Source organism: Mollisia scopiformis (assembly GCF_001500285.1).
Source record: "Mollisia scopiformis unplaced genomic scaffold LY89scaffold_7, whole genome shotgun sequence".
NCBI lineage: Eukaryota > Fungi > Ascomycota > Leotiomycetes > Helotiales > Mollisiaceae > Mollisia > Mollisia scopiformis.
This window is the reverse complement of record NW_017263587.1, coordinates 1,068,544-1,092,920: the sequence shown is the minus strand read 5'-3', so window position 1 is coordinate 1,092,920 and position 24,377 is coordinate 1,068,544. Positions and strand designations below refer to the sequence as shown.

The following is a 24,377-nucleotide window of genomic DNA, read 5'->3' as shown; positions in this document are numbered from 1 at the left end:
ATTGCTCGAAACACTTGTCGACAAGGTCTGATGGGTCGTGGATTATGGATAGCTATGTTGAGTCTGCAACGTTTCGTCTCGATATGGACAATTCAGCTGAATGGATGAATGCTCAGTAGTGGGTCGACTGGGAAATGGTAATCCTGGAAAGATGTTGTTCGATGAGCTCAAGTAGTTGCGTGAGCGTGCAACGACAGGCTTGAAATGAAGCTTGAAGCATCACAAGCTGGAGTCACCATCTCACCCTTATAAGTATCCCCAGTCCGCCTTACATTCAACGATCGACATGGTCGTTTTCCGGAAGGTGTCCCGGATGCAACTTGCCAAGGTACGAAGGCATCTATGTCACGATCTTAGCGTCTCAGCAGCTCGTTATCACTTCTGATAGACCAGCCTTGGTCCTCGATAAAGCTTTCCGATATTCACAGCAATCACTGCACCCTGCCTGCATTGCCTGTTTGCTCAGAGTATGTGGCCGCTCATAGAAATTCCTGCCCAAATGAGGCGACAGTGTAACAAACGGACCTGGACTTGGTTTGCTCCACGTTTCGATGAGAGGTGTTTGGGAGGAACAAGTCTTCGATATCAGAAAAGGAGGCAAGCAATCACTTGAGCTTGCATGCGGCTCTCGAAGATCCTAACTCGAAATCTGGTTTGGAGTCATCATCGGATCTGTCCGAATTAAAGGGCTGCAAGGAACAAAATTTGGGAAACCATAGAAGCCTGGCAACTAGCCCAGTCAGACAATCGGGCAGGAGAAAATGGACTTAAGGAGTGTTTCGAATATCAAACGGCCAGAGAACATCGAACGTGCGCCAGACGCTTCCAAACCGAAATGATTAATCGGTTTCATTGTCACTTGACAGATGCCCAGAACATCCATTTCAGATTTGTACAAGATGCGTTTTCAGAGACAGCCAAATCGAAACCCAATATCTCTAGGCACGTCGGGCTGGCTCCCTTATATACTGGCTTGGTGATGCGATTCGACGTTCCAACAGGCTTCTAGAAGCAGCAGCAGCAGCAGTCGGTGCTGGCTTCCTCTGCATCCGCCGCGTGGAAAAGAGACAATTTCCGGATCCCTGTGCTGGCTCGCGTCCAGCGACGCTTCACCGCCTCTTCCCAGACCAGACCAGAGACTTGTTTGCCGACCGAGCGAGTGCGAGTGCTGTCCCCTCCCCGTCATCGACTCTCGCAGACCACCACCGGATGAGAGGGGAGGCCGCATATTTGAAGACCAAGTGCGATGAGATGAAGTCCGTCGTCGTCAGTGATGTGCTGGCATCGATAATGGCGAGGTTGGGCCAGTGTGACGAGAAGGAGACGTTATTATAACCGTCGGCCACGAGGTGGAGACGTTCGCAGCAGCACTTTTGCAGCTGTCATTGGGCGGCGGGCTGGGCGAGGGCCTGGAAATGACATGGCGGGTGTCGAGGCGTCGGCCAGTGAAAGTGCTGAAGCAGCTCCTAGCCCTACTGCTCGCCCTCGCGCCCGCATGAAGAGCTGCATACGCTCGGCGATTTCTCATTGAGTGATATGCATCATATCAAAATCAAATCAGGAGCATCGTGCATGGCCCTTGAAGAAGTGCCTGCACACACTACTTGGCGCACACTGATTTTTGAATGATTGTGACTTGGGAATAGACTCGGAGGCGTTGACGGCGGGTCTGGACGGCGACGAGGGTGGCAAAACGTGCCTCGGGATAGCAGCCAGATCAATAACAAGAACAATAGCGGCGATGGATCAGCCAAATGCTCCTAAAGCAGTCTGGTGCCGCTCCGCTTCCTGGAGCAAAGTCTCTTGTCGTCTCGTCCACCGCGCTGCCACGTATCTTGCAGGACCGCTGCATCTACACGCCGGAATATGCAGCTACAGCCTTCATACATCTAGATCAGAGCTTCGTGCATTACCCTTTGACGCACGACGGAGGGGGGTTTCATTCGCAATTGATTCAATTGGAATTGTGTCTGTCGGCGGGCGGGTCTTCTAGTGATATTAAGAGCTTCGTCGTCTGGCTGTCTGCTGCTCCTGCTCCTGCTCTCTTTCTAAAAGATCTTGCTGCCATTGTTGTTGTTCTGCGCGCTTGCTTTGTACCTCGAAAAGCCCTCAGACGCGTCTTGTCGTCGTCCAACGCTCGTTCAATTGTGGGATCAGCAAGTCCCCAGCAGCCGTCCAAGACTTCTCTGTGCGCCCTTTGCTTCTGTTGCACGGCGCCTGCGTATTCTGAGAACTCAATTGACCGTTTTCCGGCTGCAATCTGAGGGACGACCTGGCGACAGGCACATCAACCCTCGTTCTCCATCACCGGCCCCACGACGCACTCTTTACACCGCTTTTGCCTGTCTCAGGTGCATCTGCGCCCGCTGGAGAAGTCGAAATGCTTTGTGCGCATTCCAATCCATCGTTCGAAGGAAAAAAGATAAAGGGATTGTCGCGGAAACCATTCTGCAACGACTGCTGAGAATCCAAGTGGCTGAGTGAGGTCTGTTTCAGCCTGTCATTGGCTCTCAGGTCACTGCCCTCGCGCCTGGAAAGGGCCTGTAATTATAGTGGTCAGTGAAGCTTCAATTGGATGACGGTGGATGAACAGTGGCCTACCAGCGCTGTCTGTCATCTAAAGTCCGCTATTGTGACGTTGGGTCCTGGGTCTGACTGTGTGCAGTATACGTTGCTGGTGCTGGTGCTGGGAAGTTGGGAGTGGAACTCGGGTGTCCGCCATTGAAGAGGAAGAAAGACATCTGGTGAAAAGAATTAATACGACTTCGACCTTCTCGTCCCAGCTCTGTTTTCGTCCCATATTGAATCAATCAGTCATTGGCCTATACGTCAGTAACGCGCTTGAAATAGACGAAGTTCCGAGGTCCGATTCTCTGGGGTGGTGGTGAGGAGGTGTTCAGTTCGCCAAAATTATATCGCGACTTTTTTCCAGCTTCCATCAACAGCGACAATCTCCCAATTCGGAACAACTCTAGCACGACATCATCGCCGAGACTTTCTGCCTCGCAGAGAAATATCGTGGCCTCGAGGCAACGACAGTTAGTCTATCCCACAGATCTAATTTTCTCCAAATTCTTTTCCTCTGTAAGTTGCCAGCAACACTGTTCTCAACATCCACCTTCAGATCGAAGCAATAATGGCTGACCTTTCGCGCATCAGCGAACCTTTCCCGCCTGTAGGAGCAGCGCGCAGGAAGCTTGGCGATCCTGCTAGCCTCAGTGCATATTCATACGCCTCAAGAAAACGTGGTCAGGCAGGTCAACAGCACAAGTGAGTTATCACACGGAACATAGCTCGCCCAAGCTTCGCAGGGCAGTTACTGAACTTCTCACAGATTCTCATCTTACGGCAACAATTCCAGGTTCGAGAGAGGCACGTCTCACAATATTCAATCTTACGGCGAAATTTCCACGTTCGAGAGAGGCACCCTGTAAGTAAACATCTCATGTTGCTCTAGAACTTGTGGGGCAACATGAGTGAAAGCAGATTCTTCGAGATAAAAGGAATCTCATCATTCCAATCTCGATTTATGTTTAGCACTCAGCCCGCTTACATTGTCCCACAAACTGTAGAATATTATCTACTATTCTAGTTTCTACGGTACTCCAGATTTTCGATCTGCGTTGGCTGACCCTTCTCCAGACAAATATTCCTCAACCTCTCGCTGTCGGATATAGCAATGGCGGCTCTCTCCCCGGTTGACTTAAAGTTCCTAGGTCAATTCGCTCGAAACATCGAGGCCGACAATGAGTTACTAGGCAAACAACTCTACAAATTGAACGGTTGCTTTCGAATGCAGGCCGGAGTGGTAGTCAAGGCGCGTAAGGAACGACACTTTGAAACTGATCCTCTGAGCGATGTCCCCACCAATAGAGAAAGAATTGTGTGGTATGCCAGGGAGGCCCTGACTCTATTAGAACAGTATGTTCTACCAATGGTTGCCAACTACACTGAACTGAAGGTTCTGGCATACAAGTTGAAGGCTTCTTGCTATCATCTTTACGTCTTGTTTCACAACCAGCCACCAATTGCCCTCAAGAGCGCCCAGGTTTCCACCCCACCAGGACTCAAGTCACCTCGTACCAAGCTTGACAAGGGCAAGGGAATCGACCGCGGCTCTCCAATCCTCTCCGATCGACCTAGTTCTATCCAACCAACCCATCCGCTAGAAGGAGGACCTGTTGGCGGATACAACTTTCGATTAGTCGATAAGTCGAACTTCTTGATCCCTGGCGTCGACTATCGCACCAAGGCGCTCGAGTGCTTCCAAGAAGCTACTGCATTCGCTGAGAGGCTCCTCTGGGGCAGTCATCCTCTTCGCCTGTCCTTGAAGGTGGAGTTCTGTGCTTTCATCTACGACTGCCTTCATGACCGTGAACGTTCTCGACAACTCGCTGCCGTCACCATCGCTGAGGTCTACAATGCACAAGAAGGAATGGACGACGAAATGTTCGAGGACGCTACAGAGCTGGTGGCTATTCTCGCAAAGATGGCGAAGCGTGGTTTGGCATCCGGACGTGGAGGAGAATCGGCTGGTGGTAGTTCAGGTACTCGAACCGCATCACCTCTACGCTTTGGCGGAGCTTCGCAACACCCAATCGCAAGCCCAGGCATGGACAATCCAATCTAAGGATCATTTCACCAACGACACCATTTCCTTCTTCCATAGACTCTTGATAGCGAAGGCGCACGGCTTGGAGCATACTGAACTTGTAATGGAAATGGAGGGGACTTGGCATTTGCATTGAAAGGCGTTCTTCATTCTGCTTTTTTCATAATTTGTGCATCAACCTGTAATTGTACATCACAACATTGCAAAAAGGACAGGGAATCTGCATATTTCGCATGGTGGACTGCTTTATACCCGACTGACGACTGAGAGTCAGTGCATACTACAAATGCGAGGATGGTAATAGAAGTCTGCTGATTCATTCATTTATGTCGTGCCTATAATGTGACCTCGTTGACTCCGTGAACATCTGGTTAAGAAGGAGAATGAGCATTTTGTCAAGTGGCAGACGATTTTGAATGGTACTCCGCAAACTGCGCTGAGGGCGCGAATCTCGCGAAAGGCGCAAGTTGCGCGAATCGCGCGGATTGCGCGGATAGCGCATACTTCACATTCAACAGGATACTGGATTCAGGTCCCTATCCTTTAATTCTCGGTCACTCAAAACTCCTCTACATTCGAAGCCTGAAAGTTGCAGGGAGAGAGGAGTCAGAACAGGCACGGGTACAGGCACGGGTACAGGCACGAAAGTTGATGCTGTCCGTTGGTTCATTATTTCATTGCTTTTCTGTTCTGTTCCGATGACCTTGATTTAATCCCCATCGCTCCCTCGCTCTCTAAACAGAGGAGAAAAGAGCAATAGACCATTCATTATTCCCAGTTTTCTCATATCGTTTTCCACACTATCAAACGTCCCCAAATCAAGCTTCCCTTCCGAATTCCTTCGATCAAGACGGCTGGCTTACTTACTTAGAACTAGAGTCACTAGCGTCAGTCTTAAACTTGCGCTCGATAAACTCAGCAGCGACCATGCGACCAGTCCAGTTGTAGAAATTGGCCTGCATGTGCAACCACTTCTCGCTCTCGTAGCGTTCGAGCAGGTGTTCTAGCAGGTCGCAGTCGTCCTTGGACCAGGTGGCGTCCGGGACAAGCTTGCCGTAGAGTTGCGGGCCGAAGGAGATGCCGAGGGGGTCTTGGGCTGGGGAGTTGGTGCCTTGGTTGTTGTCGAAGGAGGAGGTGTTGGGGTCCGCAGCGTTGGCTTGCTGCTTCTTGCCCTTATTCTTCTTGTTTCCCTTCTTGGTGGCCTTGTCTTCGTTGTCGTTGAAGCCATCGAGCAAGGTTTCCAATCCGGCGATGATTTCGGCGTCGTCTTTTTCGTGACTACCACCTCCGTTGTCGTTTTCATCACCAGCGAACAAGTCGGCTCCGAAGGCATCATCGATGACCTTGTTGTCGTTTTTGTCAGTGGTTTCTTCAGCAGCAGGCTTGGACGGTTGTTCAGTCTCAGCTTTCTTGAGTTCCTTGAAGCGGTTGACGACAGCTTGCTTACTGGATCCGACAGCGGCGACGATCTCCTTCCAGGACTTGTTGTCAGCTTTCATCTCAAGGATGGTCTTGTCTTGCTCGGCAGTCCATTCATCGGAGGTGGCCGTCTTCTCGTCGGAGTTGTCTTTGTCCTTAACTCCATCCTCCTTCTTGTCATCAGACTTCTCCTCGACAACAGCATCAACAACAACCTCAACATCCTTACCCTTCTCCTCATCCTTCTTCTTCTTGCCACCTCCAGACTTCTTCTCCTCGTCACCCTTCTCCTTCTCGGTATCGGCATCATAGGCCTCATACTGGCAGATCCAATGATACTTTCCACACTCGCAAAGAGCCGTCTTGGCACCCGCAGGAACAGCTCCCGCAACAGCACCCTCGCAGCACGGCGTCTTGCACTTCTCGCACCACTTCTCGTACGTCTCGGGCGCCTTCGCCTCCGGGATGTCGCACTCCTCCTTTGTCTCAGTCTTGGTGGTCACTTCGATTCTAGCCTTCTTTCCGACGCGCTTGCCCTTGCTGGGGATCAGGGACTCGTCGGCGATTTCCTGAATTACGGGGTTAGTATTTGTGAAGGAAGGGAGGAATGGAGGGAGGGAGGAGGAGACGAACTTGAGTGCCATCTTCGTTCACGAGGTACATCTTACGAGCGGTGGCGCGGTCGGTGGTCATGCCGTTCTTGCTGGACTTGGATTTTGCTTCGACGACGGAGATCAGGTTGCCGCCGAGCACCCAGTTGGTGAACGAGAGTTCGATCTTCTTCTTGGTATTGTTGGTCGGCATGATTGCTGATGCGAGAGACAAACAGACAGCAATTGCTTTGTAGAATGTGAGATTGGGGCAAAGAGTAGGCTTGTCTGGGTGCTTGCGTGAGCGAAAGCTCGTATTGACAAGGAAGTTGGGACAGGAAGTTATTGCGAAAGAGACAAAGAGTTGTTGCGCGCGCGCCGCCAGGCTATCGATGGATAGACAGGCGCCGGCAAGATGAGATCGAAAGCAATGATTGTGTGATGAGGTTGAAGGTGGAAAGAGAGGTTGTTTACAAAAGTCGCGCGGCGTTTTGGCGATAGCCTCACTTCCGAATGACGAATGCGAACAGGACGCAAAGAGGCACTAATCTTATTTCGCTTAGCCGTATCGATAAGATCAGTTGGACTTGAACAACCATGTTTGTTTTAAAGAGTTCGCCTTCATGATGGTGTAGTTCTACTCTTGGAATATGTCAAGATATGTTTCTTGGTTTGTCTTCCATATTTGCGTCTTTGAGGCTAGCATACTTCGAGATAAATCACATTGCAGCCTCTAGATAATATACCACCAATTGAGTATTATTGAGTTTCATGCTCTCTGAGTTTCTCTAGCGGAAGTGACTGAGCAGGTGAATGGGAGTTCTTTGCGCACAATGCTGTAGCAAAGAGCACTTCAACGTAGAGCTTGATGCTAATTGTTTTTCTGAAAGCTGTGAAGCGGATATGGTTACAGTTCAAGACTAAAAAGATATTCTAGAACTTCTCTTGCACTTTCACTTGTCATGCATAGGTCATGCAGCTATACATTTTGAGCCAAAGAGTAGGTGCTCTGCAGCCAATGATTGGACTCATGAATTGAGAGTTGCTAAGGTATAGGCATAAATCAGTCTATTCTATGAAGCAAAAGAGCTCTCGAGTCTCAAGACTGCACACGCGCGATTTCAGGTGATGATGATGGTCTTGGGGAACCTTTGCGCGTCATCTGATGCCTCTCTCTGCTTTAGAATTTAAGGTATGCGCTAAAAATAACCTTAAAACCTTAAATTCTTTTGTTGCACGTCGCAAAATGAGAGAGATTTCAAAAGTCAACGAGGACCTCCACCCAAGATCTCAAATGTTACACAGACAGCAAATTTTGGCGCTAAGAACCCGTCGGCCAATCATATTACAGGATTTATTTTGTATGGGATTCTTGTTGAGGAGCTCTCTGGGCTTGTGCTGAGCTGTTGGAAATCGGGAAAAAGGTTTCGCCGGCGCTAAGAACCTTAAATTTCCTTCTCACTCTTTTGGATCTACACATCACATCGACACAGAGGTATGTCCAGAAGTATCTTCGAGGGTCATTGAACTGGAAGTCAAACGAGGGGTGGGGCGCAATCAGCACCGCCACAATTTCCCCACATTGCAATTCTAACCTCATCTTGCATTGGTTTCAGGCACTTCCTATCCAACAAGACACTCTTTACAAGGCGTCTCTATAACCAATCTCAATTCTTGATTTATCAAAATGAAGGTTCTTTTGCTCGTGTGTAGCGTATTAGCAATGACCCGAACAGCTAATGCGAGGTACATCATGTACTTGACAGGGTACTCCTTCTCCACCCCCTTTCCGCATCTCGCTAAAGTTCCACAGGCAACACAATATAGTTCCCGAGTTCTCACTCGTTGAAGACATTACACACGTAGCTATAGCGTTCATGCAATCCTCAGTCTTCAACCAACAGAGCCCCAAATCCTGGCCATTCTTCACTACTGTCGAAGACGTGCGCTCAAGATTCGCTCCTGGGACAGCTATTATGGTCGCCATCGGAGGCTGGGGAGATACTGCTGGGTTCTCTGAAGCTGCGAAATCGGGTGAAAGTAGGAAATTGTTCGCGAAGAATGTAAAAGATATGGTTGATGCTACTGGAGCTGATGGTGCGCAAATCTCCTTCCTCACAGGAATTTTTCTGATGCATGACAGGTGTTGATATAGATTGGGAATATCCAGGGTAAGTTACCTACCATCATTCCTAACGAACTCATCTGATAAATAATAGCGGCAGCGGAGAAGATTACAAAAGTATCCCCAACCCCGAAAAAGCCTGGGAAATCGAAGCTTACCCCTCTCTTCTCGCTGAAATTCGTCAAGCCTTAGGTCCAGACAAACTCATATCAGCAGCCGTCCCCGGTATCCCTCGAGACATGTTAGCTTTCACTTCCACCACCATCCCACTCATTTCAACTTCTGTCGATTTCCTCAACATCATGACCTACGACCTCATGAACCGACGTGACAACGTCACCAGACACCATACTGGACTTGCGTTGTCTCTCGCCTCTGTAGACGCATACCTAGAAGCTGGTCTAGATCCCCAAAAAGCAAATTTAGGATTTGCGTTCTACGTGAAATGGTTCAAGACAGATCCTTCTGCTGATTGCGGAAGTCATTTACCGAACTGTAAGACGACGTTGATGGAAGATCCAGAAACAGGAGCAGATCTCGGGCAGGCGGGCGCGTTTTCTTGGCATGATGAAGTCCCGAACGAATTGAAAGAGAGTTTTGCAAAAGCTCTGAAGGGTGGAGTTTATGATGAAGAAGGAGGAGGACATTACTTTTGGGATGAGAAGGAAAATTTGTTTTGGAGTTGGGATACACCTAAGGCTATTTCGTTGAAATTCCCGGCGATTGTGGAGGAGAGGGGACTTGGTGGTGTGTTTGCGTGGGGATTGGGTGAGGATGGATTGAAGTGGGGGCATTTGAAAGCTACAACTGCTGGGTATCGAGCTTGGAAGGCGAAGCATAATTTGCCTTCTTCGGCGGAGTCTGACAGTGATCTGAATCACATTGAGAAAGATGAATTATGATTTAGAATCACGATCTGGGAGTCAACATTATGATTGTGCTTGAAGAAGCGTCTTGATTATGATTATAAAAAGGAATGTCTTGACAAATATTGTCCCAAATGATTCTTACTCCACCCATGCAACTCCGTACTATGCAGCAAGCAAATTTCGCCTCTAGACTAAATGATCCTCCACATCAACGCTTAATCAGTCTCGACAATATAACACAAGATGGAGCTGATGGAACCCAAGTTGGTAGAGAGTTCAGCTGGGGTGCTGACGTTGAATGGTAGACTTCCGGGCTCTACTCCAGCGGCGTCCTTGTATGCACGGCACTCGACGGTGTTGATGTCGACATTGATTGCTATGCTCGGGTCGAGGATGAGTTCGGAAGAGGCACAACCAGTCCCAGTGCTATCGCAATTGATTGCAGTCAACTGGTTGATCGCGATAGGTGCGGGCTCTGAAACCTTGTTTGGGTCAAGGCCAGGTGATGTAATGACGTTGACGGATACTGCATAGTAGGTATCTCGACGAGTTGGAGATGCAGCTGCGATGCTGGCAATGGCAACGAGAGAGGTGAAAATGGCTGAGGAATGCATTTTGATGTAAGAGGTAATTGAACGAATGTGGTATTTGTTGTGTGTAGCTTGTATGTACTAGATAGAGATGCTTCGAGAGGATAATGAGCAGAATCAAAGGGTTTCTTAGCAGTATATGTACAATTTCAGAGCATCTACAACCCGCCGAGACATTCCAGGAAAAGCTTCCTTGAAGCTCACCAAACAGAACGTTACATGGGCGCAGAAGTCGTGTTTGACATCGTTCCTCGCAAAGCTTCTAGGCTGAGTTTCTTTTCGGGGCTTTTGAGGCTCTCTTCAAGAGGCGCAGCGGCGTAGATCTTGCAGCAATGCAGAGTGGCATCAGCGGAGCCGCAGCATGACTTGAACGCACGGAAAGCACGATTGGTTGATACAAGCGACGAAAGTTCATTGGCAAATAGGAGACTTGACTGTACATACGAGAAATGAGCGAGAGTGACTTGGGATCGGCATGGATGAGTGGTGATGGTTTGCTTAGAAGATCGCTATTTTTAGATTTGGTAGCCTGTTCACGTGAGCTTCTCGTGTTGCCATGAAGATAGCTTTTAAGCGTATCAATTGATGTAGATCCAACTGAATACGAATTCTCTGTAGTCAATATCAGAATTGATCAGCAGGTACGTACGACATGCCTCCCTTTTAAGTGTCATAGTATCACGTGCTCCTAAGTCAGAAGAGGGTAAATTAGTCAGCTACTCGGATATTGAGAAGAGCCCTTTCAACCTCACAGCAACACATCAACAAAGAAAAAGCTCCCCAACTAAAACACACATGAAGGGGACGATGAACACAACGGTCTATGACTTCCCCAGTAACATAGTACCTGAAGAAAGGAATTCTCTGGATGCATTCATAGTCATGCAACCATCTTCCATTGTGTTTGATGTAACAAGGAAGGATATGATCCCAGAACTATGCATGAAATTATTTTCAGGGCATCTGAACTGCTTCTCACACACTTCATGAATGCTTAGTGCTGCTCAATCTGGACTTTGGGAACTGTAAAGGATTTTTTTCTGTTGTCCTATTTCTGCCCTTAAGACTTCTCTCTTAGATTGCTTTTCTTCGCCCTCTTTTTTAGCATGCACCGTTCTCTTCAATGCAATTATATACCCTTTGAACGATACCTTGTGCTGTCTATTGCGACTTCGTCCCATATAAGAGATTCAGTCTCCTCAAATGGCCAACAGTCTTTCTTCCAAATACCACACTCTTACTTACACATGTCAATCATACCATGGCTTCCACTCTTCGCTATGCCTTGAAGGACAGCGGCCATGGCACCTTCCAATCGATCATCATCTCTCATGCTCAAAAGGGAAGAACTCCGGCGATCGTATGCGATCGAAAACTCAGTATCTCGGCTGCAACATCTATCTCCGAGGAAGTATTTGGTAAACTTCCGTTCCATACTGCGAGTGAGCATGAGCAAAGGCTGGCCGGGGACATGAAGGGAAGGAAAGAATACTCTTACCTATGCGACAAACGGTGTAGATGTAAGATTCGCATGCTTAGAGAACATCAACTGACATGGTATCAGGACTGGAAATCAGATTAGAGCCCATTCTCTCGTGGCTGGTCACGCTAAGGGCTGACTCCAGAACAACCTTTCCGTGTCAGGCCCAAAAGCTCACCAGACTTGTGCAACATGGTGATGGCTGATGTTCGAATGGTCTGGCCGAGCGTGGCAAGAGCTAAATTATTTACCCCACTGAAGCTGTTGGATGTTGTCGCAGCTGCCGCAAGTGTTGCCAACATCAGCATGCGAATGAGCTTCATCGTCGATTTGAGTTCTTATTCAACTAAGTGGTTGCATGAGGACCTTTTGGAGAAGCTAGAATGGAACCGTACAGATTGTGGCCCCCATGCTCTTTGGATTTTCCTGTTTCTAAGAATCTTGTTCCGACTTAGGCAAATTTCAACAATGGAACGCTGGCACAGTTTGATCAGCGTGATCCAAGACACCGGGCCTACCAGGTCATGATCTTGCAACCCGTTGTACAGAATGGATGTTAAAAACAATCTCCAGGCTCTGCTGAAGATCGGTACAGTCAGGCCGGCGTGCATTCCACAGCTTCTTCCATTTGTGCTACATACTTGTGTTTCGTGATTCTTCACTATCAATTTTAGCCTGTGTACAGCAAGTGTTGACGAGCTCGTCAACTCTCTTCAGATCGTCCAAAAAGAAAAGGCAACGCTAGAAAAAAACAGCAAAACTTATACCAGCACAGCACGCTGTCTTTCAAGCGTGGTGCACAGGTCAAAGAACCTAATTGAATAGGTTTTTGTTCTCGAGGGCGTATACGTGGTTTTTGTTTTGGTGGGCCCCGCACCAGTTGTAACCCACTACTGGGGAGCTCGCGCTCAAGGCTCTCGCCAACCTGGAATAATGATGTTCACCATTAAACCACATTGACTTTCCTGAAAAAAGATTCGCTTATTAGAATCTATATACGGAGCAACGCAGTTAGCGTCCTTACCGAAGAATCAACTTTATGAAAGAGCTTAGCTTCAAGAGGGATTTTAGCATAAGGCTGAAGCTTCTTGAGTAGCGACTTCAAACTCTATCTGATTTCGATCCCCATGCACAACTACGCCAGGGTCTGAAGCTTTGAATCAAAACCGATGTTGGCATTCTAAAAGTAGATGAAGAGTTCTAGGCACTTTCTTACCTGGAGACTATTTAATTAACCCTTTATTCTCCTTGTCAAAGTTTGTTTACAAACTCTTGAATTAGTCTGTCTGAGCTTCTACATGGGACTCCTCTCTTTAGAGACTGCGAAGTGGAGTGAGTCTGCAGCTTTTCGATCAACGAGCTTTTTCGTCGCACTATTGGCTTGCGAAATGCATTCAAGCCTTCGAAACAAAACCTGTACCTTTAAAAATGCGCGCCAAGGCTTGGATGGCTTAACCTAAGAGCGCGCATCCTTCAAAGTGTGCACTCTTAATTTTCATAGTGTACTTTAGAATACGAGCTTGAGCCAAATAGTCCTATTTGAAAAAGAAAATTATTAGATGCCCTCCAATGTTCGACTCTCTCGTGCTCAGTTTCAAAAACACAGCCTTGTATTTGATCCTCGAGCCCTATGAGAGCTCAACCCACTACCATGCTAAGGCCATCACTAAGATCAGCATTAAAGAGCAAGCCAATTCCAGGAGCTAAATGACCCTTAAAACATACCACATATACCTACCAAGACTTCCCAACAATCGAGACAGCTCACAGACCACACCAACAATGATAAACCGAACCTATAAAAGCATCCCATTGTCACTCCAACTACCTTCATAGCATTCCTCAAAGTACCTCAAAAAAGCATCCACAATACCCAAACAACCAGCTCCCCACAAACCCTCAACCAACCTCCCCAGCCTCCCTCCTTCACCACCGTCGGACATCCATCACCGCCCCTTCCCTCTTCCTTATCACATCCATCTCACCCTCCCTACCCTTTCTCTCCCCTCCCGAGCCCTCCCGAAAATTCGGCAACCAGGCTGAATACCTACCACTCTTCCCTCACCGCTCAATTGACTCAGCTCATTCAGCCTTCCCCCAAACGCGAAGTGCCTCCCTGCCTTAATCTGACCACCGATCTCGCATGCATGCAGGCATGCATCTCCAAAAAGCAACGTACATTATCTCGCAGATGCTGAAACAAAGACGGGTTTTTATCGCGATTACGATTTTGGATTACATTGCGTGCGCGTACCGGGTCGGGTTATGTGCCTCCGAACAAACGGCGACATAGGATGAAAACATCAAATGATTGATTGATTGTTTGAAATCTATGCTATCCCAGAAAACTAGCCTCAAATGTACCGATGAGGACTTTACAAGGTGCAACCGATGCGGAACACGTTCTCTAATCTATGATGACGAATAAAAAATTATGTGTTTTCTCTACTGTGTCCCAAAAATCAACGCAAATGAACCACCCAATCAGCCATTAATGCACCACGCCGACCCAGCAGCCTTTTCGTTTCTCTCAGAGCATACGCCGCCTAGCAAAGGAAAGTAAATTACCCGCCCGAGAGAGATCTAATGCACTTGTGACATGCGCTTCGACATACTATTGAATGTTAGTAGTGAGGTAAAAATGGAGGTGAATAGACTTACAAGTCAAAGAACGCAAACTGACTGGGTGCACTTCCAAACTCGTAGACGAAACGACTAGCAAGGTAACTGCCAAAGATAGAACGGAGGTAGCTATCTGGGACACGTTCAATGATGAGATCCAAACCAATCTTCTCAATCAAAAGATTGGGAAGTGCATCAGCAAGGACAGAGCGTCGAAGCTTGTCATCCTTCCACAATTCGGTCTTTTGCAGCTCCTCATCCAATTTGGTAATAGCGACGCTAAGAGTATCACTCAGAGTGCTTCGCGCAATCTTGGTGCGCTTGTGTTCGCGCCAGATAGCTTCGAATTCAAGTCGAGCATTCTCCTTGATAGTGTTTTGGACCTCCTTGACATATGCTTGGTAAAATTCAGGTGTAACACCATCGCTACCAACACACATGTTCTCAATGAAGCCTTGGTCGTCAAAGCTTAAACTGGCAAGAACCTCCAATGAAGATGAAGTGACACCACCCTTATTTGCACTAGCATCCTTGAACAGGATACAACCAGCCTCCTCAAGACGAAGCTTGGCGTCCTGAGTGATGAATAGATTGGCGCCCTCAACGATGTAAGGAATTGTGGACTTGCCCTTCTTGATGAGCTTGCTGACACTTGAGAGGTCAATTGATTCAGGGCGGCCGCCACAAGGAACAAAGACGTCTGTCAAGCCAGTCTCACGGAGATGGTATGTGTTTCGGAACAAGGTACCGTTGGCAACAACTTCACCGCTTGGAAGGGTGACGTTGTTATCATCGACAAGGACACGGAAGCCAGCCTTGGAAAGCTTTGATGTGTCGAATTGAGAGATCATGACTCGCTTCTTGGCCAGTCGGATCAGCTCCTCATGATCGATTCCGCTAGGATCCACAAGCACACCGCTTCCATCCACGATTGAGGTATATTTCTCATTGCTGAGTAGGATCTCGTTGCTGCCCAAATCGCCATCAGGTCCTCCAGTCTGCATCTTTCGGACCTTGCTGGGGTCGAGCTCCTTCTTTCGGTAGATGCCCTTGACGAATTCCCGAACGGATAGAGTGGTCATACCGTAGGCATCATGAGGGATACCTCCCAATTTTGGAGATTTGCCGGTGAAGAATGATTTCCACCATGGTGCACCTCGCTTACGAGCGTGCTCAGTAGCCCAATCAACGAGATCTGCAGTATTCTCATCAGGACCCATGAATAGAATCTCCTCCTTGCCGTACAGATCAACGATAGGGTTCTTGATTCCAGGAGTTTCGGCTGGAAGTAGAAGATCCATGATGCTGTCAATGTACTTCTCGAAAGCGACAGCTCCCTTGTCTTGGTGTGCTGCGTCCAAAAGAACGACACCCTTAGATCCACCTTCAGGGATATCCTTGTTCTTGCGTTGCTGAGTGTTTGCCAATCCATAGTTCTCGTCAAACATTGATCGAGCATTGATCGAGTAGGCCTCACGGTTGCGAGATTTGACGATACGGATACCTCCTCGGGCGATGTCTCGGAAACGGAGATGGAAACCTCTACTCTCGGAAGTGATGACCAAGAACATTCCGTAAAGAGGTTGAGGGTATTCAATTTCGGGTAGGAAAGAAGGGTTAAGGCGGAAACTCAAGGCGACCTTTGTAGGTGTATAGAAATTTGTCTTCAATAGCGAGTTGTTGAAGACTCGGAATGCAGTCATGACCATCTCTTCATGCTCATTGTTGACAGTCTTGGAGATCAGCTCCTTTAACTTGGCATCAGATAAGACCTCAGCGGACGGTGTGGGTGGGATGAACTCCTCGTGGAAGCCAGGGGCAACTGTAAGGTGGACGCTGGCGAAGGACGAGTACAGTGATCGAATGAGCTCGGGATAGGTTGCAATGATCTCAAAAATGTAATCAGCGGTGAACGTCTCAGTTCTCAGTCGTCTCTTGATCTTTGAGAGAACTTCGGCATGAGCGCTATTGTTGGGATCCAATGCAGAAACCAATGAAGCGTAGTCAGAACCTAAGGCTTGTTAGTAGATCATGACAAACGGTTGTAGATGAACCTACCAAGACGATTGAGGAAATGTTGAACGAATACACATAGACAGTGACCGTAGACAGTCTCTTGCAGGCTCAATCTACCGCTCGCAAACAAGGATTGAAACTTGTTTTGGGGAATGCAGTAGAGTAAAGAGATTTCCTTAGTGATCTGATTGATCGACGCGCTGAGAGGGGGAAATTTCTTGGCATCGAGATTTGTCGCAGGCTTGAGGTAGAGACAGATGACTGTGATACCATTGCTGAATTGTTCAACATACTTTCTAGAGCTAGTAACACCATAGTAGTGGTACAGATCTGAAAGAGCGCTGAACATGCCAGCTGCAGTTCGACGGCGAAAAGCAACAACGAGTCTGACCTCCTTCGAGTCCTCGATATCGAAGACTTCGATAACAGGTCCGGTTCTGGATACTGCAAGCTCAATGATATCTCGGTAGATTTGCTTCGTGTTCCTTGTAGCCTTGGCAAGGAACAGTTGATCAGAAATAATCTCTAACCGAGTCTCATTAGGTGATGGGTTTGGGTCCACAAATTGACATTGGTAGACGAAATAACATCGCATGGTGGTCTTTGATGGTCCAGTACCAGCTAAATTTCCTGGTGAGCGAAAAGTTTCCACACGGAAAATCTTGTTGGTCGAGGCATCTAGGTACTTGCTCTCCAGACGGCGCTCATATTGAGGTCCTCCCATGTTAGTAAGGCCAGGCTCACTGGTGTCGATGTAGATAGCATGGTCTGCAGCTTCCATGTCCAGTCGGATCTCTTGTGTCTTGTCTGCACGTGCAAAAGCCGCAATCTTTGCTGCATAGAGCGAAGTAATGTGACTGACGATGGCATCGACTGTCTCCAATTGAAAGTAGACATCGTCAATACCGAGTTCATTGTAGAACCAAGCGATTTGCTCATCAACCAAGGTCTCTGGAATCCAATTCTTTTCTAGAATCGTTTGTTTTACTATATCATCAAGTCAGCCAGGTGCAGATAAGTAATGCTTGAAATGATTGGTTGGAACGAAGAGCGGTCTGAGATGACTTATTCGGAACATCTAGGAATGCATGCGAGATTATGGTAGGGTCGCATTGGAAACTTCCAAAATGTCCTCGTCACCTGTGATTATTCGCGCACTCTGTTTGAAGAGTCTCGGACCTTGATGTTCCAGTGACCTTTGAATAGCCTCAATTGCAGAGCCAATCAAGACTATTCTCAACACCACCACTAGTGAAGATCAACTAACCTTGGCTCATTTGTTCCTGCTTGCCCTTGAATTCTGGAGCAATATATCCGACAGTGGCAGACCGCAAAATTCGATGTCCATTGCCGCCATTGCCGTTTGTGGCTTTGCCATTTGTGAGAGGCACGCTGAAATGTGCAGGTTGAGGCGAAGGATATCTGTTGGGAGTTCTGACAACGTGCTCAAGTGTCTTGTTGATTGGGGACGCAGAGGAAGGAGGGGAGGAGTCGAAGCTCGCCATGATGTCGATGTCTGCTTCTAAATCGAAGACAGGAAAGGGTTCGAAGTACTCAGGGAACTGTTTAGGTGAGCCCACAAGGTTAGTCGTGATCAGAGTAAGTGTTTTTGCCATTGTGATTGGGTGGCAGGCGCAAAGCCTTGAAATGAGGTAGCTCAGGAATGGAAGGATAGCTGAAGTTGGACCTCATGGCTTCCATGCTTGGAGGGGCAGGAGGTCTTAAGACCTCGACCAACATTGCCATGACTGCCATATCTGGATAGGAAGGAGGGAAAGATGCATTAGCTAAAGCGGACTTACTTTTGGCTATCCGAGAGCGGTGACGGAAAGTTCGAGTTCGAGACTGAGTCGCACTCGTACGAGCGGTATCGTTGCGGATGCGGTTGAATACACCAGCGCACTGGTCGGTCAGCCAAGCCCCTGGTTTAGTTGACTTTGATAGGAGCGATAAGAAAGTTGAAGCAGAAGTAGGGACAAAGCAGACGTACCGGCAGTTCAGTAAGCAGGTAACCGTGGAACCGTGCTGTGAGACTGCGAGGTGTATGAACGAGAGGAAGTTGCGGCGGACGTTGTGCTACGCGGGACCCTGCTGGGTAAGACGTAACTCAAAGATTGAATACTTGCAGCAAATAATCTGAAGGACGATCAAGCTTTAATATCAGTTGGCGAGTGTCGAGGCTCTCTCCAATCTGACAGTCTGACGTGAAGGAGGCGCAGGTCAAAACAAGGTCAGGAGCGTGCAGAGATAAGGAAAGGGGAGAGCTGAGAACTAGGAAGGGATGATGGACGGTGAATGGATGAATGATAGGTTGAATTGAAGTCTCGAAAGAGTCTATTTTACTTCCTGTTGGTATCTCAACTGCATTGGAATGAATCTCGTATGTGTCAATGGGCGTTCCTCTTATAGAGTTGCCATGGAACAATCGTGAAGACGAGATGAGTTTTTTTTTCTGGGGGAATGATGCAGCTAGGAAGTTTGGTACCTGACGATGATGGCGGATGCGCTCTGGTGCCTTGCAATGCGATTACCAGGTCGGTTATTCAAGGCACTGGGTGGCGCTTACTCGATGAGAGTTAGTGAACTGAGGGGTCGTTCGCAAGTGGCTGAAATCACGATTCACATGCCAAGATCTACCTTTAGCGCGTGTCAGCTTCGAGATATACTTCCTATTGTAGTTTACCTTAATTGTCAAAATCATCATCCATACGAGATAGATCCAACACTTGATCGTTCTCCTATTCTCTTCACACTCGTACACTCGTCTACAAGATAGATTCTAGCCACGTGTACTCTTCTTTGACCGCTTTACGCTCCGACAAGTAACAGATTCCACAATCTATTAGGCTTTCTCAGCCAATGTCAGTACTGTGTTACCCTATCAGCAGAGATACCAGCCTTTCTAGTCTTCCCAAATTGAGTTTGAGCGCGTTCCACAGACACATCTCAGCCCCTCCGAAATATTGTCCCAACGGTTCTTTTTGCGTGGCTTCTGATTCGCCTCTGTTGCTATTTCGGGTGCAACTTCGCCTGATCGAAGACGAGGATGGTCAAGCCTCAAGCCCTAGGACCCGGGATATCGCCTCTTGGTTGCCGCTTCACACGCCTTGGTGTCGAGGCAATCCCGTGATGCATGCACCGTGACTAAGAAATCTTCTCTGCCCCGCAGACTAAGCCTCTTCGGTGTTTCTCGGGGGTAATTGAAACCGTCACCAAGCAAGCCGTTTACCATCGTTGACTCTTGCAAATTCCATCGTCGCTGGCCAGACGTAACATTGCAAAGAACACATCATTCTTTGCACCATCTTGGTCTATTTTCATGACACAGACTTGCATTTCTCATTACATATCGCTTAACGCGCGCCTTCCTTTCTCCACCTCCGCCTCAGTAGTGCGTGTCATCGTGCTTCCACCAGTGTTCCCCGGATTCCATCAACTGACCGTTGACATTTCTCCTGAATCCACCAAACCTCAAGTCCACCTTTCCGCTCGACCCGAAACGCATCGTGCAATTCGTGTTCAAAAATCCGTGATCTTCACCGCTGAACCCAAAGTGATAATTGCAGAGAACGCTGGGGCACCGGCCAAAACAATTGCTCAGCTGCCTTCTTGAGCAGTATTACGTTTGAAGAATGTCGTCTTCTGACGGCCAAAGCCAGCACGTGTACAGCAGAGATTATGCACTGGCTCTGGATGTCCAGGATCCTCTGCACGGCATCAGAAAAGAATATGTGATACCATCCAAGGCCCAGCTGAGAGTAAAGTCGTTGCCGGAAGCAGGTACGAGTCGCACGTCCAATCGAGGTTTCGTTGCTGAATCATGTAGAACATTCTGAGTCAACATCATCTGATGATCTCGCAATCTACCTCTGTGGGAACTCACTGGGCGTGCAACCGCGAATCACCTCCATACGGATGCAGCAATATTTCACAACTTGGGCAACACAAGGCGTTTATGGTCACTTCAAGCCGCTTGCCGAGTCTCCTCTACCAACATGGTTAGATGCCGATGCTAGGGCATCCGATTGCATTGCTCCGATAGTTGGCGCCCTACCTTCCGAGGTGGCTGTCATGGAAACCTTGACGGCCAACCTGCATCTGCTTATGAGTGCATTTTACAAGCCGGACATCAATGGCCGCCATAAGATCATCATCGAAAACCAGGCCTTTCCATCCGATCACGTGGGTACCCCTTTTCCCTTTCGGCAAAGGTGCCGCTTTGGCGATGAAGCCATTCCCAGCCTTACTGCCACGTCTTTCTCATGGTTACAAAATGATCTCGTGGATGGCATCAAGTGATGGAATATGACAACATGTTTTGTTCGTATTATCAAACATTTATCTAATTGTCCTACCATCCAGTTTGCAGCAGAATCCCAGATTCTTCACCACGATCTGTCGCCCAGTACGTCTCTAGTCACCATTGAACCCCCAGGACTACCTCAATCTGCACTTTCGACTGCCTACATCCTCTCAGTCATTGAGAAACATGCTTCAACAACTGCTGTGTTGCTGCTCCCTGGTATTCAGTTTTACACAGGTCAATATTTTGACATCCCTACGATCACCAAGGCTGCTCAAGCTGCCGGAATCTTCGTGATCTGGGATCTCGCTCACGCCGTTGGAAACGTCCCTCTCAAATTGCACGATTGGAATGTTGATGCAGCCGTCTGGTGCAGCTACAAATATCTCAACGCTGGACCGGGTGCAGTAGGAGGACTTTTCGTTCACGAGAAAAACAGTCAAGTATCGTCAGAGGCAGGGAATCTGACTTTTGCAAACCGACTAAGCGGATGGTGGGGTAGCTCTAAAGCGTCTCGATTTACGATGGACAACAGATTTGTGCCCATCCCCGGCGCATCGGGTTTCCAGCTCTCGAACCCATCGATCTTGGACATCACATCCTTGAACGCCTCGCTGGAAATGTTTGCCAAAGCCGGCGGCATGCAGCCCATACGCGAGAAATCCGTCAAGATAACTGCTTATCTCGAGACTCTCATCCGGAACATGGCAGCTTACTCCGGGAAGCAATTCGAAATCATCACACCAAGCGACCAGGATCAACGTGGGGCCCAATTGAGCTTGAGGTTACAGTCCGGTCTGCTGGATACCGTCATGAAAGCACTCGAGGAACGAGGCGTCGTGGTTGATGAACGTCGACCGGATGTCATCCGTGTGGCACCAGCGCCGTTGTACAACTCGTTTGAGGATTGTTTCCTCTTTGTGGAAGCGTTTGCCGAGGCACTGCATGTTGCCGAGACGCGGTGACTTTGTCACATAACGGCTGGACGGGAACGAGAGGCTTATGATTACGATAAAATGCATGATGATCTAGATAGACGGACGGCATAGAACATAGAACGAAAATTCTCCTCATGGCTCCTTCTTGATCTAGATGAGGCTGCAGAATGGGCGGGTTTGTTCCCGCTTTGTGATAAATTGCCTTAGCGATCTGCAGATTTGTCCCGCAGAGGTTATATCAACAAACGAGAGCCCCTGAATCACTTCACTTCATCATTGTTCCACAAGGTAACAACCTAGAGTTTTATTTTTATTTTTAAAAAAAGAGATACTTTCAGAGACAGGCTCTAAAAGATAGGTGTTTCAAAGGTCGCTACGAGATTCGAACTCGTGTCCCCGGAAATTTCCAAGTTATCAGAATCCGATGTGCCTGATACTCGTTAGTGGAGCACATTAATCAAGTCTTTAAAGAGATACTTACTAAACCACTACACTAAGCAACCATATTCGTTTCGGTGACGACGAAGAATTATCCGAGATTTGCGTGTTTTGCGTTATGTATGTCGATAGAGGCACAAAGTGTTGCGCCGAGGCTACAACGACTTTGCGACGACAATTAGTTGAATTGGTTTCTTTTCAACAAATGTTTAACTTGAGCATCCATTGCCAATTACTTAGATAACATCAAAATTGAAGAACCGCAAATACAGTAAAACATTTTTTCCCCAAAAAATCTCTGACCTGCTCCGTCAATAACCTCAGCCGCGTCAACAAGGCTACCAAGCCAATCCCGAAACCAACAGGGGTCTCATGCACGTGGCCTGCCAAGAATCCAGTATCAAATCGCCGATACCCAAATCTTTTTCTTGATCCCCTCAACCACAACCCTCCAACAATGTCCGTCCCACGACTGACATTCCTGTACCCTCACCTCTACCGCTCGCTTCGGGTCTGCGAGTCCACTACCCCCAAAGCTCGATTACGCTCCCCAACACAACATGGCACCCGCTCCAAGAAAAGGAATTTCTCTACAGCAGAACAGAGAAACGTCCCTCAATTCGTCCAACGACATGGAAAAGCAGTTGAGCCCTTCGTCCCAGAAGGCCAAAGTGCAGAAGATATGAAAATCTTCACACCTTCCCCAACAACAGACGAGAAAATCGAGACGAACCCATCCTCGTCAGCTCCCCTCTCCGACGAAACGCAAGCCGCGGCCTTCATTCCAGGCGACGATGGCAAAGAAGTCATATACGAGAACGTGCCGCCGAAAGAAGAGCAGCCGCCCGCAGCTCCAAAACAGAAAGAGACGGCGGGGGGACCGATAGAGACGATACTACACATGCCGACGCCGGAGTCGGTCGAGGAGGAAAATGCTGCGAAGCCCCCGCATCTGCAGACGCCGCCTTATGTGCATCATTTCGATACGTATACGTTGGTGCAGCAGGTTGAGGCGGGAGGGTTTACGACGGAGCAGAGTGTTACGTCTATGAAGGCTGTGAGGGGGCTGTTGGCGCAGAATTTGGATGTTGCGAAGGCGGGGTTGGTTAGTAAGAGTGATGTTGAGAACGTAAGTCGTCCCTTTGGCGCATACAGAGAGGAAGAGTGGCTGATTTGGTGGAATAGGAAACTTATCTGTTTAGAGCTGCGTGTTCGGAGCTGCGGACGGAGATTCAGAATAGTAGGAAGAAGCAAGAGGAGACGATGAGAAGGGAACGGACGCTGTTGCAACATGAAGTGGATATTTTGAATCAGAAGCTTACGCAGGAGTTGTTGACACTGAAGGATGATTTGAAGGGGATGTTTGATGATAGGAAGATGTCTGTTAGGAGTGAGCAGCGGGCTATGGAAAGCAAGGTATGTGTCTCCTCCCGTCTCCAAGGAGAGCTTCATTAACAAAACCTCAGATCCAAGAACTCAACTATAAAATTACAGTCATGTTGAACAGCGACAGTAAATCTGAGGTAGAAGGCCTTAGATGGGTCCTGACGAGAAGATCCGTGATGGGTATATTGTTCATGGCTTTCATGGTCCTGACTTCGTTGCGGTATGCGAGTTATAAGTCTCATGAGGATGAGATGAAGAAGAAGAAAGAGGAAGAACATCTCAAGGCTAGTCCGGTGGCGATTGAGGATCTACCCGCTCAAGGGGCTGCGGAGATCTTGGCGGCGAATTAAGAACGGCTGCATGGTGTCAGTGTGTATAGTTTGTCTTGTCTTGTACATAGAGATTATGAGTGTATTTAGACCTTCGTACAATACCCAGCAGACAAGCTTACAAGGCTACTTATCAAACATTAACGGTGGCCCGCAATGGCAATAGGAATTCGTCTCTCTCTCACAGCACAATTCTTCCACTGCATCGTGGCAATTCTAAACTTATGTCGTAGGATCCAGTCTCGCGGTATCTAAAAAATGCTTAGACAGCACCGTGCATCGGCAAAAATCAGGTCTGCAGGTACAAATGATCTAAAAGCTCCCCGCCTCTGCCAAGCACCCCAGGACACAAATAAAACAATATAAATCCACATCCCCTCCCTCCTTTATCCTCCTTCAGCCTCACTTATACATGCTTCCATCAATCCTTCTAGAAGACAAAGCTTACCCCACGTGATCCTGTACGTATCTCGCTACCCCTGTAAGCCACTCCCGTTTGAGCAAACATGATTCCATAAGATTGACACGCCGACGTCGCAATGTTTCCACAACGCTCACTCTCCCACCAGAACGGCCTTCCTACCAATTCCAGCGATTCCATACTGAAGGAGGTCTGTCGCCATAGCGAAGAGCCTTGGCACCATTTATAGAGCCCTCCCA

The 24,377-nt window shown here is 48.1% G+C and overlaps 8 protein-coding genes across 8 annotated transcripts; 5 read left to right on the top strand and 3 right to left on the bottom strand.

Annotated features, from left to right (window-relative positions):
• Nucleotides 1-286: 286 nt before the first annotated feature.
• LY89DRAFT_666855 (uncharacterized protein) lies at nt 287-2,264 on the top strand (the record flags this gene model as incomplete). Its single annotated transcript, XM_018212941.1, has 3 exons — nt 287-328; nt 943-1,266; nt 1,737-2,264. The coding sequence occupies 3 exons, from the start codon at nt 287-289 to the stop codon at nt 2,262-2,264; spliced, it is 894 nt and encodes a 297-aa protein (XP_018074382.1).
• Nucleotides 2,265-3,136: 872 nt separating this feature from the next.
• LY89DRAFT_731265 (14-3-3 protein) lies at nt 3,137-4,630 on the top strand (the record flags this gene model as incomplete). The annotated part of the gene is made up of 3 exons (XM_018219556.1): nt 3,137-3,270; nt 3,335-3,430; nt 3,643-4,630. The coding sequence occupies 3 exons, from the start codon at nt 3,137-3,139 to the stop codon at nt 4,628-4,630; spliced, it is 1,218 nt and encodes a 405-aa protein (XP_018074381.1).
• An 845-nt stretch (nt 4,631-5,475) lies between these two features.
• On the bottom strand, nt 5,476-7,182 carry LY89DRAFT_779890 (uncharacterized protein; the record flags this gene model as incomplete). The annotated part of the gene is made up of 2 exons (XM_018222338.1): nt 6,665-7,182; nt 5,476-6,600 (listed from the first exon to the last, which is right to left on the bottom strand). The coding sequence occupies exons 1-2, from the start codon at nt 6,833-6,835 to the stop codon at nt 5,476-5,478; spliced, it is 1,296 nt and encodes a 431-aa protein (XP_018074380.1). The 5' UTR covers nt 6,836-7,182.
• A 927-nt stretch (nt 7,183-8,109) lies between these two features.
• LY89DRAFT_641479 (glycoside hydrolase) lies at nt 8,110-9,717 on the top strand. The gene is made up of 4 exons (XM_018211716.1): nt 8,110-8,388; nt 8,435-8,718; nt 8,765-8,792; nt 8,841-9,717. The coding sequence occupies exons 1-4, from the start codon at nt 8,309-8,311 to the stop codon at nt 9,646-9,648; spliced, it is 1,200 nt and encodes a 399-aa protein (XP_018074379.1). The 5' UTR covers nt 8,110-8,308; the 3' UTR covers nt 9,649-9,717.
• A 22-nt stretch (nt 9,718-9,739) lies between these two features.
• On the bottom strand, nt 9,740-10,348 carry LY89DRAFT_468805 (uncharacterized protein). The gene has a single exon (XM_018207742.1). The coding sequence runs from the start codon at nt 10,227-10,229 to the stop codon at nt 9,831-9,833; it is 399 nt and encodes a 132-aa protein (XP_018074378.1). The 5' UTR covers nt 10,230-10,348; the 3' UTR covers nt 9,740-9,830.
• A 3,920-nt stretch (nt 10,349-14,268) lies between these two features.
• LY89DRAFT_666851 (NAD-specific glutamate dehydrogenase) lies at nt 14,269-17,939 on the bottom strand (the record flags this gene model as incomplete). Its single annotated transcript, XM_018212940.1, has 4 exons — nt 14,269-14,299; nt 14,347-16,318; nt 16,366-17,310; nt 17,591-17,939. 4 exons carry the CDS (start codon nt 17,937-17,939, stop codon nt 14,269-14,271), a joined length of 3,297 nt encoding a protein of 1,098 aa, XP_018074377.1.
• A 2,016-nt stretch (nt 17,940-19,955) lies between these two features.
• On the top strand, nt 19,956-21,591 carry LY89DRAFT_580496 (kynureninase 1; the record flags this gene model as incomplete). The annotated part of the gene is made up of 3 exons (XM_018209063.1): nt 19,956-20,109; nt 20,150-20,505; nt 20,686-21,591. 3 exons carry the CDS (start codon nt 19,956-19,958, stop codon nt 21,589-21,591), a joined length of 1,416 nt encoding a protein of 471 aa, XP_018074376.1.
• An 860-nt stretch (nt 21,592-22,451) lies between these two features.
• LY89DRAFT_641473 (uncharacterized protein) lies at nt 22,452-23,878 on the top strand. Its single transcript, XM_018211715.1, has 3 exons — nt 22,452-23,131; nt 23,188-23,418; nt 23,469-23,878. Exons 1-3 carry the CDS (start codon nt 22,460-22,462, stop codon nt 23,736-23,738), a joined length of 1,173 nt encoding a protein of 390 aa, XP_018074375.1. The 5' UTR covers nt 22,452-22,459; the 3' UTR covers nt 23,739-23,878.
• The last annotated feature ends 499 nt before the right edge of the window (nt 23,879-24,377 follow it).

What these genes read in the sequence shown, in the direction of transcription:
- LY89DRAFT_641473 (XM_018211715.1), top strand. Translation starts at nt 22,460, where the DNA reads ATGTCCGTCCCACGACTGACATTCCTGTACCCTCACCTCTACCGCTCG. An exon ending in GTAAGAGTGATGTTGAGAAC is followed by an intron (nt 23,132 to 23,187) that starts GTAAGTCGTCCC and finishes TTGGTGGAATAG; the next exon opens with GAAACTTATCTGTTTAGAGC. An exon ending in AGCGGGCTATGGAAAGCAAG is followed by an intron (nt 23,419 to 23,468) that starts GTATGTGTCTCC and finishes ACAAAACCTCAG; the next exon opens with ATCCAAGAACTCAACTATAA.
- LY89DRAFT_468805 (XM_018207742.1), bottom strand. Translation starts at nt 10,229, where the DNA reads ATGCATTCCTCAGCCATTTTCACCTCTCTCGTTGCCATTGCCAGCATC.
- LY89DRAFT_641479 (XM_018211716.1), top strand. Translation starts at nt 8,309, where the DNA reads ATGAAGGTTCTTTTGCTCGTGTGTAGCGTATTAGCAATGACCCGAACA. An exon ending in TGATGCTACTGGAGCTGATG is followed by an intron (nt 8,719 to 8,764) that starts GTGCGCAAATCT and finishes GATGCATGACAG; the next exon opens with GTGTTGATATAGATTGGGAA. An exon ending in ATAGATTGGGAATATCCAGG is followed by an intron (nt 8,793 to 8,840) that starts GTAAGTTACCTA and finishes GATAAATAATAG; the next exon opens with CGGCAGCGGAGAAGATTACA.